This window comes from Gopherus evgoodei, unplaced genomic scaffold (genome assembly GCF_007399415.2).
Source record: "Gopherus evgoodei ecotype Sinaloan lineage unplaced genomic scaffold, rGopEvg1_v1.p scaffold_32_arrow_ctg1, whole genome shotgun sequence".
In the NCBI taxonomy this organism is placed as follows: domain Eukaryota; kingdom Metazoa; phylum Chordata; order Testudines; family Testudinidae; genus Gopherus; species Gopherus evgoodei.
In genome coordinates this window covers 6,421,483-6,435,811 of record NW_022059994.1, presented here as the reverse complement: position 1 = coordinate 6,435,811, position 14,329 = coordinate 6,421,483, and the positions used below count along the sequence as shown (strand labels likewise).

Sequence of the window (14,329 nt, the reverse complement as noted above, 5' to 3'; positions counted from 1 at the left end):
TGTTTAATTCAAATGATCTTTATTCCACATCCATGAAAACGAGCTGCCAGATGGGGAGCAGCTCCCCCAGCCCCCATCAGGGCGACCCCTCCTCATCCTCAGCGCTGCCTTCCTCCCCTGGCGGCGTCTCCTCCTCCCGCAGGAGGGCCATGCTGAGGCTCTGCAGGTCGTCCAGCACTGCGGCCAGGGTCTCTGCGGGGAGATTAGCATGGGGGACATCGTAGCAGGTGAGGGTCGGGGGGCCATAGCCCCACCTGGGTGGGGATCCTGGAAGGGGGGAGGGGAAGGCAGGGGGGCCACAGCCCAGGCTGGAGGGCCTCGGATGGGGGCCTTCTGGGTGGGCCATGGCCTGGAGGAGGAGTGTGCTCTGGGTGGGATCCCAGCAGAGGGGAGGCAGGGGGATCCTAGCAGGGAAACTCTGGGTGGGCCACAGCCCAGGCTGGAGGGACTTGGGTGGGGGGCCTCTGGGTAGGATCCCAGCGGGGGGCTGGAAGCAGATCAGTACCTTTGGAGGGACTTGGGTGGGGGGCTGGAAGCAGATCAGTACCTTTGGAGGGAGGCCGGGCTCCCCCTTTCCCCAGCAGTGGCTGCTGGCCAGGCCCTACTGGCTCCCCTGGGTCCCGCCGGGCCGCCAGCCGGTTCCGCTTGTACTGGGCCAGGAGCCCCTCCTGCCGCAGCGTGGCCTGGGAGGAGAGGTGGGATCAGGAAGGGGGGTGCATGCGGCTCCCGCGGGAGCCCAGGCCTGGGACACAGGGGCTGCGGACAGGCACTGGGGGACTCCGGCAGCGGCACCCCCCAACCCAGCACCTACCATCAGCAGGTTCTTGTCTCTCTCCAGCGCCTGGAGCCGCGCCCCCAGCCGGCCCGTCTCCTCCCGCTTGGCTTCCTCCTGCAGCAGCGCCAGCTCCTGGCTCCTGGCTCTGTCCCGGGCCGCCTGGCGCTCGGCCTGGCGCAGGGCCACCACTGCGGGGAGAGGGCGGGTGAGGGGGCTGCAGGGCGGGGGGTGGTGGGGGGAGCCTGGGGCTCGGCTAGCTGGGAGGGCTGGGGGAGGCGTCTCTCACCGGCCTTCGTGTGCTCCCTTCGGGCCTCGCTGAGCCTCTGCTCCAGTGCCGAGAGATCCCGACGCAGCCGCGTCTCCACCTCCGTCACCTTCTCCTGTAGGGCTGGGGGGCAGAGGGGGGTTAGCACTGACTTCCAGGGGAGAGCGCCCCCTGCTGCGCCCTGGTGCCCCCCAGCCGGCTCCCCCCAGCCCAGTGCCCCCCACCAAGCCCCTGGTGCCCCCGCTGACCCTCACCGCCCCCTGCTCCCCCCAGCCCTGCTCCCCGATACCCCCTAATGCTCACCCCCCCCCGGCCGGCTCCCCACAGCCCAGTGCTCCCACCAAGCCCCTGCCCCACTCCGCATGGCATCCCCTGCTGCTCCCTGCAGCCCAGCACCTCCTGCCAAGCCCCCACCCGGCTCCCTGGTGCCCCCACCGAGCCCCTGCCCCGCTCCGCATAGCATCCCCTGCTGCTCTCCGCCCCACTCTCTGCAGCTCGGCACCCCCTGCCAAGCCCCCGCCCTGCTCCCTGGCGCTCCCCAGAGCCCCCACTCCAATCCCTGCAGCCCCCCATCGAGCCCCTGCTCCGCTCCCTGCAGCCTCATGCCCCTCACACCCCCTGCAACATGGCCCCCACACTTACCCCTGCCCCACTCTCCCCAGCATGGCACCCCCACCCTGCAGTATGGCACCCCTCCACCTCTGCCCTGCTTCTCCTAGCATGCCACCCCCCGCTGATCCTCTCCCCTCAGCATAGCACCTCGAGCTGAGCCCCATCCCGTTGCCTGAAGCACCCGCCCCAGCCCTCCCCACCCTGTACCTCTCTCATATTCATGCCGCAGCCCAGCCAGTTCCCGTCTCAGCCCCTTGGCCTCCTCCAGGCTCTCCCGCAGCTCCCGCTGCGCCCCCTCCAGCTGCCCCTGCTGCTGCCGCCGCTCTCGCTCTGCCTCCTCCTTCTGCTCCAGTGCCGCCTGCAGGCTCCGCGTCGCCTCCCGTAGCTCCCGCTCCGCTGCGACAGGACAGGTTTGTTATTGATCTGCCAGGACCTTGGGCCTCCTCCCTGCACTTCCAGCTGTGGCCAGTAGGGGCCGCACCCCAGCCAGTGGTGGGGAAAGACTGTCAGGTGTGGTTCCACCTGTGCCACCAGGGGCACCGTCGAGCTCGACCCGGCCCACGTACCTTTCTCCCGGGCTTCGCCCACCTGCTGCTCGAGGATCTGGGCCCCCTTCTTCAGCTCGGCCACCAGACGGTCCCGCTCCTGGTGCAGCAGGGCCAGCTCAGCCCGAAGAGCCTCGTGGGACAGGCTGGGAGGGAAAGGGGGAGCGAGGGAGTCAGACGGCCCCTTGCAGGAGTCCTGGCTCCCAGCCCCCCCTGCTCTAACCACTAGACCCCACTCCCCTCCCAGAGCTGGGGATGGAACCCAGGAGTCCTGGCTCCCAGCCACCCATACTCTAACCAGTGGACCCTACTCTCCTCCCAGAGCTAGGGATGGAACCCAGGAGTCCTGGCTCCCAGCTGCCCCTGCTCTAATCACATGACCTCAGTCCCCTCCCAGCGGTGGGGATGGAACCCAGCAGTCCTGGCTCCCAGCCACCCATACTCTAACCAGTGGACCCTACTCTCCTCCCAGAGCCAGGGATAGAACCCAGGACTCCTGGCTCCCAGCACTCGCTGCTCTAACCATTAGACTCCACGTCCTCTTGGTGTCCCTACAAGCGCTGTGTCATCGGCTGGTTCCCGTCCCCAGGGGTGGGGCTGGACAGGACTCACCCGTCGTTCTCTGACCCAGCGGTTTTGGGCTGTTCGTCTCTCTGCAGTCGAGCCAGGGCCACTTTACGAGACACCAGTCCTGCAATGGCACAGATGTAGAGCTATTGCCCAGAGATGCAGCCAGCTCTAGGGCAGGGTGGCTGGCAACAGCTGCACAGTAACTCTGCTCAAAAGTTTGGGACAGGAAGTGAAGGGGGATCATGTACCCTGTTGAGACCCACAGAAGATATGATCCAGGACCCATAGGTCTGCCATGGGGCAAGCAGGAGACTGGGATAGATGGGCCCCGTCGGTCGGATTCAGTACTCTGGTTCATCCCTCTCACCTTGGATGGTGTCGACTCTCTTGGCGGCGAAGGTGACTCGGTTTCCCAGGCCCACCAGGTTCAGTGCAGCTGCCTTCAACTCCGCCTCCTGCCCCCCAACCTGCTGGTGGAGCCTGTGGTCAGGATGAGACCGAGGGTCAGAGGGCATGACCTCGACATCCCGATCAATCACACACCTCATGTCCCACCCTCCAGGCCTACGACCCCAGAACTGGAGGATGAGGGGACAGATGGGGTCGTGACCTGAATCACGCCAGCCCCAGGGGCTGATGGTCCACAGATGCCAAAACACTACAGCAACGGATTCTGGGTAGCAGGGTAGTGGCGGGAGCAGCTGGTTATAAGTTAGTGCTAATGGAGGGACAAGATCAGAGTCAGAGATCCTGGGTGGGGCCAGATCAGAGCTGGCGTCCCCTAGGGAGGAAAGGCCTGTAGTCCCCAGAGGCCCCCTCATTTGTCCGTAGAGCGCCCCCCAGTGGTACCTGCTCACGATCTCCACAAGACCCCGCAAGGCGTCCTCGGCTGTTTCCGCCCGGCGCTGGAGATGCTGCCCTGATTCCTCCTGGTGAGCCAGCTCGGCCCGGAGCCTCTGCAAGGGAGCAGAATGCCAGTGCCAGTCCCAGCCAGTGCCTGCCCTGGGGCCGGATGGAAGCCAGTGCCCCCTAGAGAGGAAAGGCCCCGTGCCCCATTCCCTGCCCCCTTGAGCCAGGATCAAACCTTGTTGTTCACTCGTTCCATATCGGCCTCAGCTGTCTTGTCCTGAAGACTGTGAAGCAGCAGTGCCACCTTCTGGTCCCTCGACTCCACTTCGCCCTGCAGCTCTGAGACCTAGGGAAAGAGTGGGGGATAGAGCTACTCCGGGGGAGATTCTGCGCATCCGCGGATGTGCCCAATCCCTCGGTTTCGCACACTTTTATATTTTCCCCCATAAAAAACGTTTTGCCTAAGTGCTGCGGTTCCGCCTTTTGCCCACCAGAAGGCGCTGTGGCACCAGAACAGCTGGCTGCTTTCCTGAGACTTTGGAAGTGGAAGGCAGCGTGGATGAAAGTGACCATGAAATGGAAGAGTTCATGATTGTAAGGAATGGTAGGAGGGAGAACAGAACAATACAGACAATGGATTTCAAGAAGGCGACTTCAGCAAATTCAGGGAGCTGGTAAGTAAGATCCCAAGGGAAGCAACTCTAAGGGGAAAAACAATTGAAGACAGTTGGCAGTTTTTCAAAGACACATTATGGAAAGATGGGAGGTCTGGCAAGAGACCCCCCTGGCTTACCCAGGAGATCTTCAATGATCTAAAACTCTAAAAAGAGTCCTACAAAAAGTGGGAACTTGGTCAAATTACAAAGGCTGAATATAAACAAATAACGCAAGTCTGTGGAGACAAAATTAGAAAGGTCGAGGCACAAAACGAGATCAAACTAGCTAGAGACATAAAGGGTAACAAGAAAACATTCTACAAATACATTAGAAGCAAGAGGAAGACCAAGGACAGGGCAGGCCCGTTACTCAGTGAAGGGGGAAAGACAATAACAGAAAACGTGGAAATGGCCGTGGTGCCCAATGACGTCTTTGTTTCGGTTTTCACCAAGAAGGTTGGTGATGACTGGACACTAACATAGTGAATGTCAGTGAAAACAGGGTAGGATCGGGGCTAAAATAGGGAAAGAACGAGTTAAAAATTACTTAGAGAAATTAGATGCCTTCCAGTCACCAGGGCCTGATGAAATGCCTCCTACTCCAGGAGCTGACTGAGGAGATATCTGAGCCATTAGCGATTATCTTTGAAAAGTCACAGAAGACAACAGAGATTCCAGAAGACTGGAAAAGGGCAAATCTAGTGCTCATCTATGAAAAGGGAAGTAAGGACAACCCGGGAAATTACTGCTTAACTCCGTACCCGGAAAGATAATGGAGCAAATAACTGAGCAATCAATTTGCAAACATCTACAAGATAATAAGGTGATAAGTAACAGACAGCCTGGTTTTGTCAAGAACAAATCATGTCAAACCAACCTGATGGCTTGTGACCCTGTCAAAGAAAGTTTGTGGAAGGGGGGAAGTGGTAGACAGGGAATATCATTAGTAAGGCTTTTGATACTGTCTCGCAGGACCTTCTCATACATAAACTACAGAAATACAACCTGGATGGAGCTACTATAATGTGGGTGCAGAACTGGTTGGAAAACTCTTCCCAGAGAGGAGTTAGCAGTGGTTCACAGTCAGGCGGGAAGGGCATCATGAGTGGGGTCCATAGGGATCAGTTCTGGGTCTGGTTCTTTTCAATATCTTCATCAATGATTTAGCTCATGGCACACAGAGTACACTTATAAAGTTTGCAGATGATACCAGGCTGGGAGGGGTTGCAAGTGCTTTGGAGGACAGGATGAAAATTCAAAATGATCTGGACAAACTGGAGAAATGGTCTGAGGAAAATAGGATGAAATTCCATAAGGACAAATGCAAAGTGCTCCACTTAGGAAGGAACAATCAGTTTCACACATACAGAATGGGCAATGACTGCCTAGGAAGGAGAACTGCGGAAAGGGATCTGGGGGCCATAGTGGATCACAAGCTAAATATGAGTCAACAGTGTAATACTGCTGCAAAAAAAGCAAAAAGGCCTCAGCTGGAGTATTGTGTCCAGTTCTGGGCACTGCATTTCAGGAATGATGTGGACAAACTGCAGAAAGTCCAGAGAAGAGCAATAAAAATGATGACAGGTCTACAAAACATGAGCTATGAGGGAAGACTGAAAACACTGGGTGTGTTTAGTCTGGAGAAGAGAAGCCTGAGAAGGGACATGAGAACAGTTTTCAAGTACATAAAAGGTTGTTGCAAGGAGGAGGGCGAAAAATTGTTCTTCTTAACCTCTGATGACAGGAGAAGAAGCAATGGGCTTAAATTGCAGCAAGGGAGGTTTAGGTTGGACATTAGGAAAAGCTGTCACGGTGGTGAAGCACTGGAATAAATTGCGGAGGGAGGCTGTGGAATCTCCATCATTGGGGACTGTTAAGAGCAGGTTGGACAAACGCCTGCCAGGGATGGGCTAGATGGTGCTTGGCCCTGCCCTGAGGGCAGGGACGGGACAAGGTGACATCTCGAGGTCCCTTCCAGTCCTATGATTCTACGCTGTGTCCTAGCGCCACTGCGCCCTCAGGTGGGAAAAAGGTGGAACTGCAGCACTTCTTAGGCAAAATGTATTTTATGGGGGAAAATACAAAATTCGATGCCCAGTTCTGCAGAACCCCCCGGCTAGAGTTCACCACAGCACCCTGCCCGTGGAGCCGGGTTAGGACAGAACAGGGCACACGGGCCTACTGGGAGGGATGACGCACTGGGGTTCAGAATGGCTAGTCGGTGGCACAGACTGGGGCCTGGGATGATAGTGTTAAGCCTAGGGGCTGCAGAGACCCATGGGGCTGTGGGGTGCAGGGACACAGGCAGATGTGCCTGATTGAACGGGAGAGGCTTAGGGTCAGCCAGGGTCTGCATGGAGGAGAGTTCCCAACACCCAAACAATCTCGCCCCCGCCCCCCCAAAGAAAAACCTCCCACCCACACCCAACACCCTCCAGGCTCCTTCCCTCTCCCTCAGCTCCTCCGTTACCTCTGACTCCCCCAAGCCCTTGCACTGCTTCTGACGGGTGAAGGAAATACAGCTCTGTAGTGTCATTTAGATGAATTACACAAAGTTGTGTATTAATATGCCTCGTAAATAATCCATTTGTCAAAAAAATTTACCAGAATCTTTTTATGTTGGGTCTGTATTGTTAGCGGCATACTCGCTGACAGATAGTTTGAAATAAATGACCAAAATATAAGTGGCATGATTCTATTGTGTTATTCTGACAAATCAAATATGCAGGATTTTGGTGAGTTTTCAAATAGTGTGCAGAATTTAATTTTTTTGGCACAGAATTCCCCCAGTATAGAACCCAGGAATCCAGGCTCCCAGCCCCCTGCTCCCAGCACTAGATCCCGCTCCCCTCCAGCAGGCCCTCACCTTTCTCTGGAGCAGGTTGGTGGCATCCGCGTGGCCGAGTTCCTGTGATCTGAGCTGCACCATGAGGGCAAAGACCTTCTCCCGCCAGCGGCTCAGCAGGGACTGGCTCTTCTGGGCTGGCTCGGGCTGCAGGGGGTCACAGGGCTGGAGGGAGACATTGGGTCAACACCAGGCTACAGCACAGCCCCCTGCAGCACAGCGCCCCCTACAGCCGTCCTGGGGAACTGGGCCAGCCCTGGGTACCAGGGGAAAGCGACCCAGTGGTGCCAGGGGGCCGTTACCTTCCTGGTCAGCTCCAGCTCCTGCAGGGCCAGGATGTCGCTGAGCGAGGCCAGTCTGAGCTGCAGCAGCTCTGCTGTCGTCCTCAGGGCGTCGCGCTCCCCTTCTAGGTGCTGGGAGTAAGGGGAGGGTGTGAGTGCCCCCTGCTGAGGGGATCAGTCTTGTCCCAGTGTGTGTCAGCGTCGCCTGCTGAGGGGGGGCGGGCGGGTTTCAGTCCTATCCCCCACATGTGTGTGAGCGCCCCCTGCTGAGAGGGGAACAGTCCTGTCCCCCCCATGTGTGTCAGCATCCCCTGCTGAGAGGGGATCAGTCCTGTCCCCCCCGGCATGTGTGTCAGTGCCCCCTGCTGGGGGAATCAGTCCTGTCCCCCCATGTGTGCCAGCATCCCCTGCTGAGAGGGGATCAGTCCTTCCTCCTGCAGGATGCAACAGGAACTGCCCGTGTGTAGCTCATCCCTCCAGAGTCCCCCCTCCTCACCTGCACCTGGCCGAGCAGCTGCTGCCTCTCGGGGCCCAGCCCGCTCCCCTGCTCCCCCATGTAGGTCCGCAGCTGCTGCAGAAGGGCCTGCTGGGAGGCCAGCTCTGCCTGGGTCGTGCTGCGGGGGGAGAAAGCAGGGGGTTGACACATGAGGATGGGAGCTTCCTGCCTCCAGAAGGTGCCATCCCGTGGCTGTTCCTACCTGAGCTGCTCCAGCAGGCTCTGGTGCTCCTGTCCCTTCACCTCCAGCTCCTGCTCTAGTTGCAGGGCCCGCTGCCGCAGGGAGCCGACTTCAGCCCCATGGGCCTGGCAGAGACGGGAGAGCTGGGGGGAGAGAGGGGACCTGGGTGGAAAGAGAACCCAGGAGTCTTGGCTCCCAGTCCCCCCTGCTCTAACCCGCCAGACCCGACTCCCCGCCCAGAGCCAGTGATAGAACCCAGGAGTCCTGGCTCCCAGTCCCCCCTGCTCTAACCCACCAGACCCCACTCCCCTCCCAGAGCTGGGATAGAACCTAGGAATCCCGGCTCCCAGTCCCCCCTGCTCTAATCCACCAGACCCCACTCCCCTCCCAGAGCTGGGATAGAACCCAGGAGTCCTGGCTCCCAGCCCCCCACTCACCTCAGTCTGGTGCTCCCCCAGCGCCCCCTGCAGACGCTCTGTCGCCCTCTGGGTCTGGGCCTTCCCTTCCTCCAGCGCCGCCTGCAGCTCCCCCCGCGCCACCGCCAGCTCCTGCTGGTGCTGCTCAGTGGCGACCTCCAACTCCGCCCTCAGGGCGTCCGCTTCTGCTTGGCCACGCCTCCTCTGCTCCTCTAGCTCCGCCCTCAGGGCATTAGTTTCTGCTTGGCCACACCTCCTCAGCTCTTCCAACTCCGCCTTCAGGGCAGTAACTTCTGCCTGGCCACACCTCTTCTGCTCCTCTAGCTCCGCCCTCAGGGCATCGCCCTCAGCCTGGCTCCGCCCCCTCAGCTGCTCCAGCTCCCCCTGCAGGCAGGCCACGGTGCTCTCGCTGGCGGCCACCGTGGCCTCCTGCTGGAGGGCTGCAGCTCGGAGCCCAGCTAGCTCTGCCTCCAGCCGCTGGATCTCGTGGAGCTGGTGGGAAATGAGCTCAGCCTGCTGGGCTATGGGCAGGGTGTGACGGGCAGTTGGGAGCTCCGCCTCCCTGTCCAGGGACCTGCAGGGGAGGGAGACATGGATGTGGGGCCTTTCACTTCTAGGGGACTGCCTCTGATCCTGCTGCGAAAGACAGGGAAGAGACTGGCTGGCTCAGGGGGCAGGGAATGGGACATGGCCTTTTACCTGGTCCTGGCTCCAGGCTCCTCAGTCTCCGCTCCTGCCCTCCCCCTGGGTGCCCTGGCGCCCCCTGCTGTCCATCTGTGCAGCTCATCTCTGAGGCGCTGGTTCTCCTGTCTCAGCTCCGTAAGCTCCTGGCGCTGCCAACAGGGCGGCCAGGCCCTCCAGAGCGTCGGTCCAGAAGCAGCCAGGGGAGGCGCCGACCGGCTCTGGAAATGGGAGGGAGGGATCAGACCCCTAGGACCTATGGGAGAAAGGACATGGAATGGGACCCAGGCATCTGGGATGGCAATGCATGGGGCTCGTCCCTAGGGTGCCGGAGATGGGGAATGGGACCCAGGCGTCCGGGATGGCAGCGTGTGGTGCTGGGCTGAGGGGACTCTCAGAGCTGTGGATGTTACCGGGAGGTCTGAGGGCTCCGAAGGCGGCTGGTGGGTCCAGGTGACCCCTGGACTCTTCCCTCTTGTCCATTGTCCTGGGGGCGGCCGGAAGACTCCCCGTCCCTAGAGGGGAACAGACCGGCTCGTCTCTCTGCCCCGGCCACGTGCCCACCGGGAAGCTGCTGCAGCCTGGGGACTTATGATAGACCCTACAATAACATCCCGAGCTGCCACACTGCGCCAAGCAAGGCAGAGCCTCCACCCCCCATAGTCCCCCCCCGCAGGGCACGCCGGGAGTCTGGTTCCCCCCCGCACGGGGCACGCCGGGAGTCTGGCTCCCCTTCCCGCGCGGGGCACGCCGGGAGTCTGGCTCCCCTTCCCGCGCGGGGCACGCCGGGAGTCTGGTTCCCCCCCGCACGGGGCACGCTGGGAGTCTGGTTCCCCCCCGCGCGGGGCACGCCGGGAGTCTGGCACCCCTTCCCGCGCGGGGCACGCCGGGAGTCTGGTTCCCCCCCGCACGGGGCACGCTGGGAGTCTGGTTCCCCCCCGCGCAGGGCACGCCGGGAGTCTGGCCCCCCCCGCGCAGGGCACGCCGGGAGTCTGGCCCCCCCCGCGCAGGGCACGCCGGGAGTCTGGACCCCCCCCCGCAGGGCACGCCGGGAGTCTGGTTCCCCCACAACGCGCGGGGCACGCCGGGAGTCTGGCCCCCCCCGTGCAGGGCACGCCGGGAGTCTGGTTCCCCCCCACGCAGGGCACGGTGGGAGTCTGGTTCCTCCCCGCGCGGGGCACGCCGGGAGTCTGGCACCCCTTCCCGCGCAGGGCACGCCGGGAGTCTGGCTCCCCCCCCCGCGCAGGGCACGCCGGGAGTCTGGTTCCCCCCGCGCAGGGCACGCCGGGAGTCTGGCCCCCCCCGTGCAGGGCACGCCGGGAGTCTGGTTCCCCCCCCGCAGGGCACGCCGGGAGTCTGGTTCCCCCACAACGCGCGGGGCACGCCGGGAGTCTGGCTCCCCCCCCCGCGCAGGGCACGCCGGGAGTTTGGCCCCCCCCGCGCAGGGCACGCCGGGAGTCTGGTCCCCCCCCGCGCGGGGCACGCCGGGAGTCTGGTCCGGGTCCCCACCTGTCCGCACCCAACTCACTCCAGCTCCCCCCTCCGGGCTGCGCGAAAACCTCGCGAGACCAACAGCCTCTCCTCGCGCCAGGGGCCCGCGGGAACCCGAACGAGCCAATCAGCAGAAAGGGGGCGGGGTCATAGCGAGGTACGTCCCGTTCCCCTAACTAACCAATCCGCGCTGAGGGGAGGAGTCAGCCGGAGGGACATGAGCCCTAAGCAGAACTGGCCAATCAACGGGGAGAACGGGAGCCAGTGTCTCCGCCCCCAGTCAGTGCTGACCAATCCCAGCTGTAGGAGGCCAGGGCGGGGAGGATTGAGGAGGAGCTGGGGGCCGGGCTGTCCGCGCTGCTGGGCTCGGGGATCTTTCCCGCGAGCCTGGGGCTGGGAGCTCCTGCGTGTGCTTAGCCGCATTGACCCATTGGGTTTGTCTACATGGAGACCTGCTCCGGATTCATTAAACCGGATTAACCCTCCATGTGCATGTGCTTAATGCAGATTGAATCGTTTATCCCAGTTTACTTTAGCTCCATGTTCATTTCCACTCAGAGTTAAACTAAACTATACAGCTGTATAGGGCCAGCGCTGCAGAGTGGCCACACTTACAGCAACCAGCGCTGCAAGTGGTGTTAGATGTGGCCACACTGCAGCGCTGTTGGGCGGCTTCAAGGGGGGTTCCGGGAACGCGAGAGCAAACCGGGGAAGGAGACCAGCTTCGCCGCGGTTTGCTCTCGCGTTCCCCGAACCCCCCTGCAAACCACAGGGAAGGAGACCTGCTTGCTCGGGGTTCCGGGAACGAGAGAGCAAACCGGGAAAGGAGACCAGCCTCGCCGCGGTTTGCTCTCGCGTTCCCGGAGCCACCCTGCAAACCGCAGGGAAGGAGACCTGCTTGCTCGGGGTTCCGGGAACGAGAGAGCAAACCGGGAAAGGAGACCAGCTTGATTACCAGAGGCTTCCTCCTTCCACGGAGGTCAAGAAAAGCGCTGGTAAGTGTCTACATTGGATTACCAGCGCTGGATCACCAGCGCTGGATCCTCTACACCCGAGACAAAACGGGAGTACGGCCAGCGCTGCAAACAGGGAGTTGCAGCGCTGGTGGTGCCCTGCAGATGTGTACACCTTCAAAGTTGCAGCGCTGTAACTCCCTCACCAGCGCTGCAACTTTCTGATGTAGACAAGCCCTTAGTTTGAAAGTTCCCAGGAAAGTTGAGATGTGGATTGGCATCTCCCAAAGTCCATTATCAGTTAAGTGTTTCTTGACTGGGCACTTACTGAGAATAGTTCTCTCTCAAGAAGCTGACCCAATGCTTCACTGAGGCTAATTAGAACCAAAACAGATTGAGATACAAGTCTAGAACCAATATTCATAACTTCAACTACACAAATGACACATGCATAAAGATAACAGTCATACCCAGCAAATCATAACCTTCCCACGGACACCTCACATAACAACCTTCGTACAATATTTGCTCCAATATATGACAGTGGTTGCAATGATCTATACGGTCACAGGTTATGTCAGTAACGTCACAGCACGGTACATAAGTCTTTCATTACTCTCGACATGCAGGGAGTCCCTTGGTCTGTCCAGGGTCTCATCTGCTCCTAAATGTCCCCCAGACTGTGAGCGAACTCCAGTACGGCCCTAGTGTGCTTCTGTGGCACCAAGAGCTGTTTTACTACCTCCCCCGGTATTGGCACTACCCTGAGCAAGAGACCCTGCTTGATTATATAGTATGGCCCTGGGCCTTTGGTGGTTTTCCCTTCTACTGGCACGCCATTTAGCTCTACTAACTCCTCCTCCACGTTACCATACAGTGGGTCATAGGCTTGGTCCTGCCCAAAACACTTGCATGCAGGACTGATCTATTTGATCAGTCTCCTCCTCTTCTTCGCCTTCGCTCATGCTGGGGGCCATCTCTGTCCACGCTACCTTGTGGTTTCCCTGATGGGGCCGCCTCTCAACCAGGGCAGCTCTCTAGCTTGCTGCCAAAATCCTGGTTCCTAATCTTTTATCTGCCCTTCTTTCATGTCTAGATTTCCGGGATTTCCGGGGGGGTGAAAATAACTCTGGCGAAAACCCAGCAAAAATAGTGACAGGGCCACCTATGGATGCCTCGATCTCTGCCCGGGGTTTACTGCCCTCCCCTCACTCGATGGGAGGGGCGTAGGCTCTCAAACCTGGGAAAGTCCCTGCCAATTAAGACCAGGTAGGGGAGCTTGGGGACCACCCCTGCACTCATGTTGGTAGTATTCCCCTGGATCTCAATCCATATTGGGACTGTGGGGTAGAAATTTACTGTGCCGTGGACACACATCACTCTGGGGCTCTTGGCCCGGTTCAGCTGGTGTTGCCCCACTAACTTCCCTGAGACCAGTGTGACAGCATTCCCAGAGTCCACCAAAGCTATGGTCTGGATGCCGTTCATCTTTACCGGTCTGGTGTACTCATGTGGGGCCATCGCAACCGCAACCCCACCCCCAACCCCAGGCTGATTAAGCCACATTGGTCCTTGGGATCCCCCAGATTGCATTGCATGGGCTCCTCCCTCTTGGGGCACTCAGCTGCTATATGCCCCAACTCCCCACACTTGTTACAACGATACCTCATCCTGGAGGTTGCCCCCTGTCTGGGGTTCTCTGACCCGCTCCTCCAAGGCCCCCAGGTCCCTTTTGGGCCTCAGGCCGCTCCTTCGTGCCTGTTCTTCCAGTTATGGCTTTCCTGGAGTTCTCGATGACCCAGGGCCTCGGGGTCGGGACTGGCTTCTTGAAACACTGTGTTTCATCTCCTGGAGATTTGAACAGTTCATGAGCTGCCAGTTGTCTCTCCATGAGGGTGACCAGCTTATCATAGGTGGAGGGGTCACTCTGGCCTACCCAGGCTCGGAGGCCAGAGGGTAGTCCTCTCGTATAGCGGTCCAGCACCAGGAGTTTCAAACAGTTCTGACCATGGTGTCTTGTCTTCACTAGATTGCCATTCATGGAATCTCTGGGCTCTCAAAGCCGTCATGACCCCAGACCTGGCCAGGATCTCTGCCTTCAACCGAGAGTAGTCTGCTGCTTCCTCTGAGGTCATATCATAGTAGGCCTTCTGGGCCTCCCCACACAAAATGGGGCAAGGATGTCCAATCACTGGTCTTGAGGCCAGGCCTCCCGCAGGGCTGTCCTCTCAAAGGACAGGACGTACGCCTCCACATCATCCTCCTGTGTCATTTTCTGCAGACAGTAGCTGGCCCATATGGTCCGCATCCCGTCATACCCGCATCTCAGCTCTGTAAGGGCCTTCACCTGGTTCACTAGTTTCTGCAGCATGGCCCGATCTTGGGTGGCATGGGTCCCTTGCTGCAGCCACTTGGCCTCCTGTTGGGCGGCTGTCTGGACCCGGGTAGCCTCCGGCTGGGCAACGGTGGCTTGAACCAGTGCTTTGACCATGTCCTCCATCTTGGGGATGGGGTGGCCGTGACCCACCCTAGGTTACATTCACAGCATGGAAATCCCACCCCTGATACCACGTGTGAGAAATGGTAGGTATTGGTATGGCGGGTCCCATGCTTTTCTTGGCAGGGGGCTAGGACATCACCCCTTGCCCCTGCTCTTGGAGCACTGAGGCCCTGCTAGTGGCACAGGAAGGTGGTAGAGAAGGGAAGCAGAGAA

The 14,329-nt window shown here is 59.8% G+C and overlaps 1 protein-coding gene across 3 annotated transcripts; it reads right to left on the bottom strand.

Annotated features, from left to right (window-relative positions):
* Positions 1–10,788, bottom strand: CCHCR1 (coiled-coil alpha-helical rod protein 1). Of its 3 annotated transcripts, none has more exons than XM_030543659.1 (18): positions 10,682–10,788; positions 9,586–9,687; positions 9,191–9,428; positions 8,513–9,065; positions 8,097–8,218; positions 7,895–8,012; positions 7,420–7,530; positions 7,139–7,282; positions 3,852–3,962; positions 3,617–3,723; positions 3,135–3,247; positions 2,810–2,888; positions 2,219–2,343; positions 1,860–2,048; positions 1,062–1,163; positions 812–963; positions 548–683; positions 1–192 (listed from the first exon to the last, which is right to left on the bottom strand). In XM_030543659.1, the coding sequence occupies exons 2-18, from the start codon at positions 9,653–9,655 to the stop codon at positions 77–79; spliced, it is 2,586 nt and encodes an 861-aa protein (XP_030399519.1). In that variant the 5' UTR covers positions 9,656–9,687; positions 10,682–10,788; the 3' UTR covers positions 1–76. The 3 variants fall into 3 exon arrangements, with proteins under 3 accessions (XP_030399519.1, XP_030399520.1, XP_030399521.1); XM_030543660.1 differs by having other exon boundaries at positions 10,701–10,788; XM_030543661.1 differs by lacking the exon at positions 9,586–9,687.
* Positions 10,789–14,329: the final 3,541 nt, after the last annotated feature.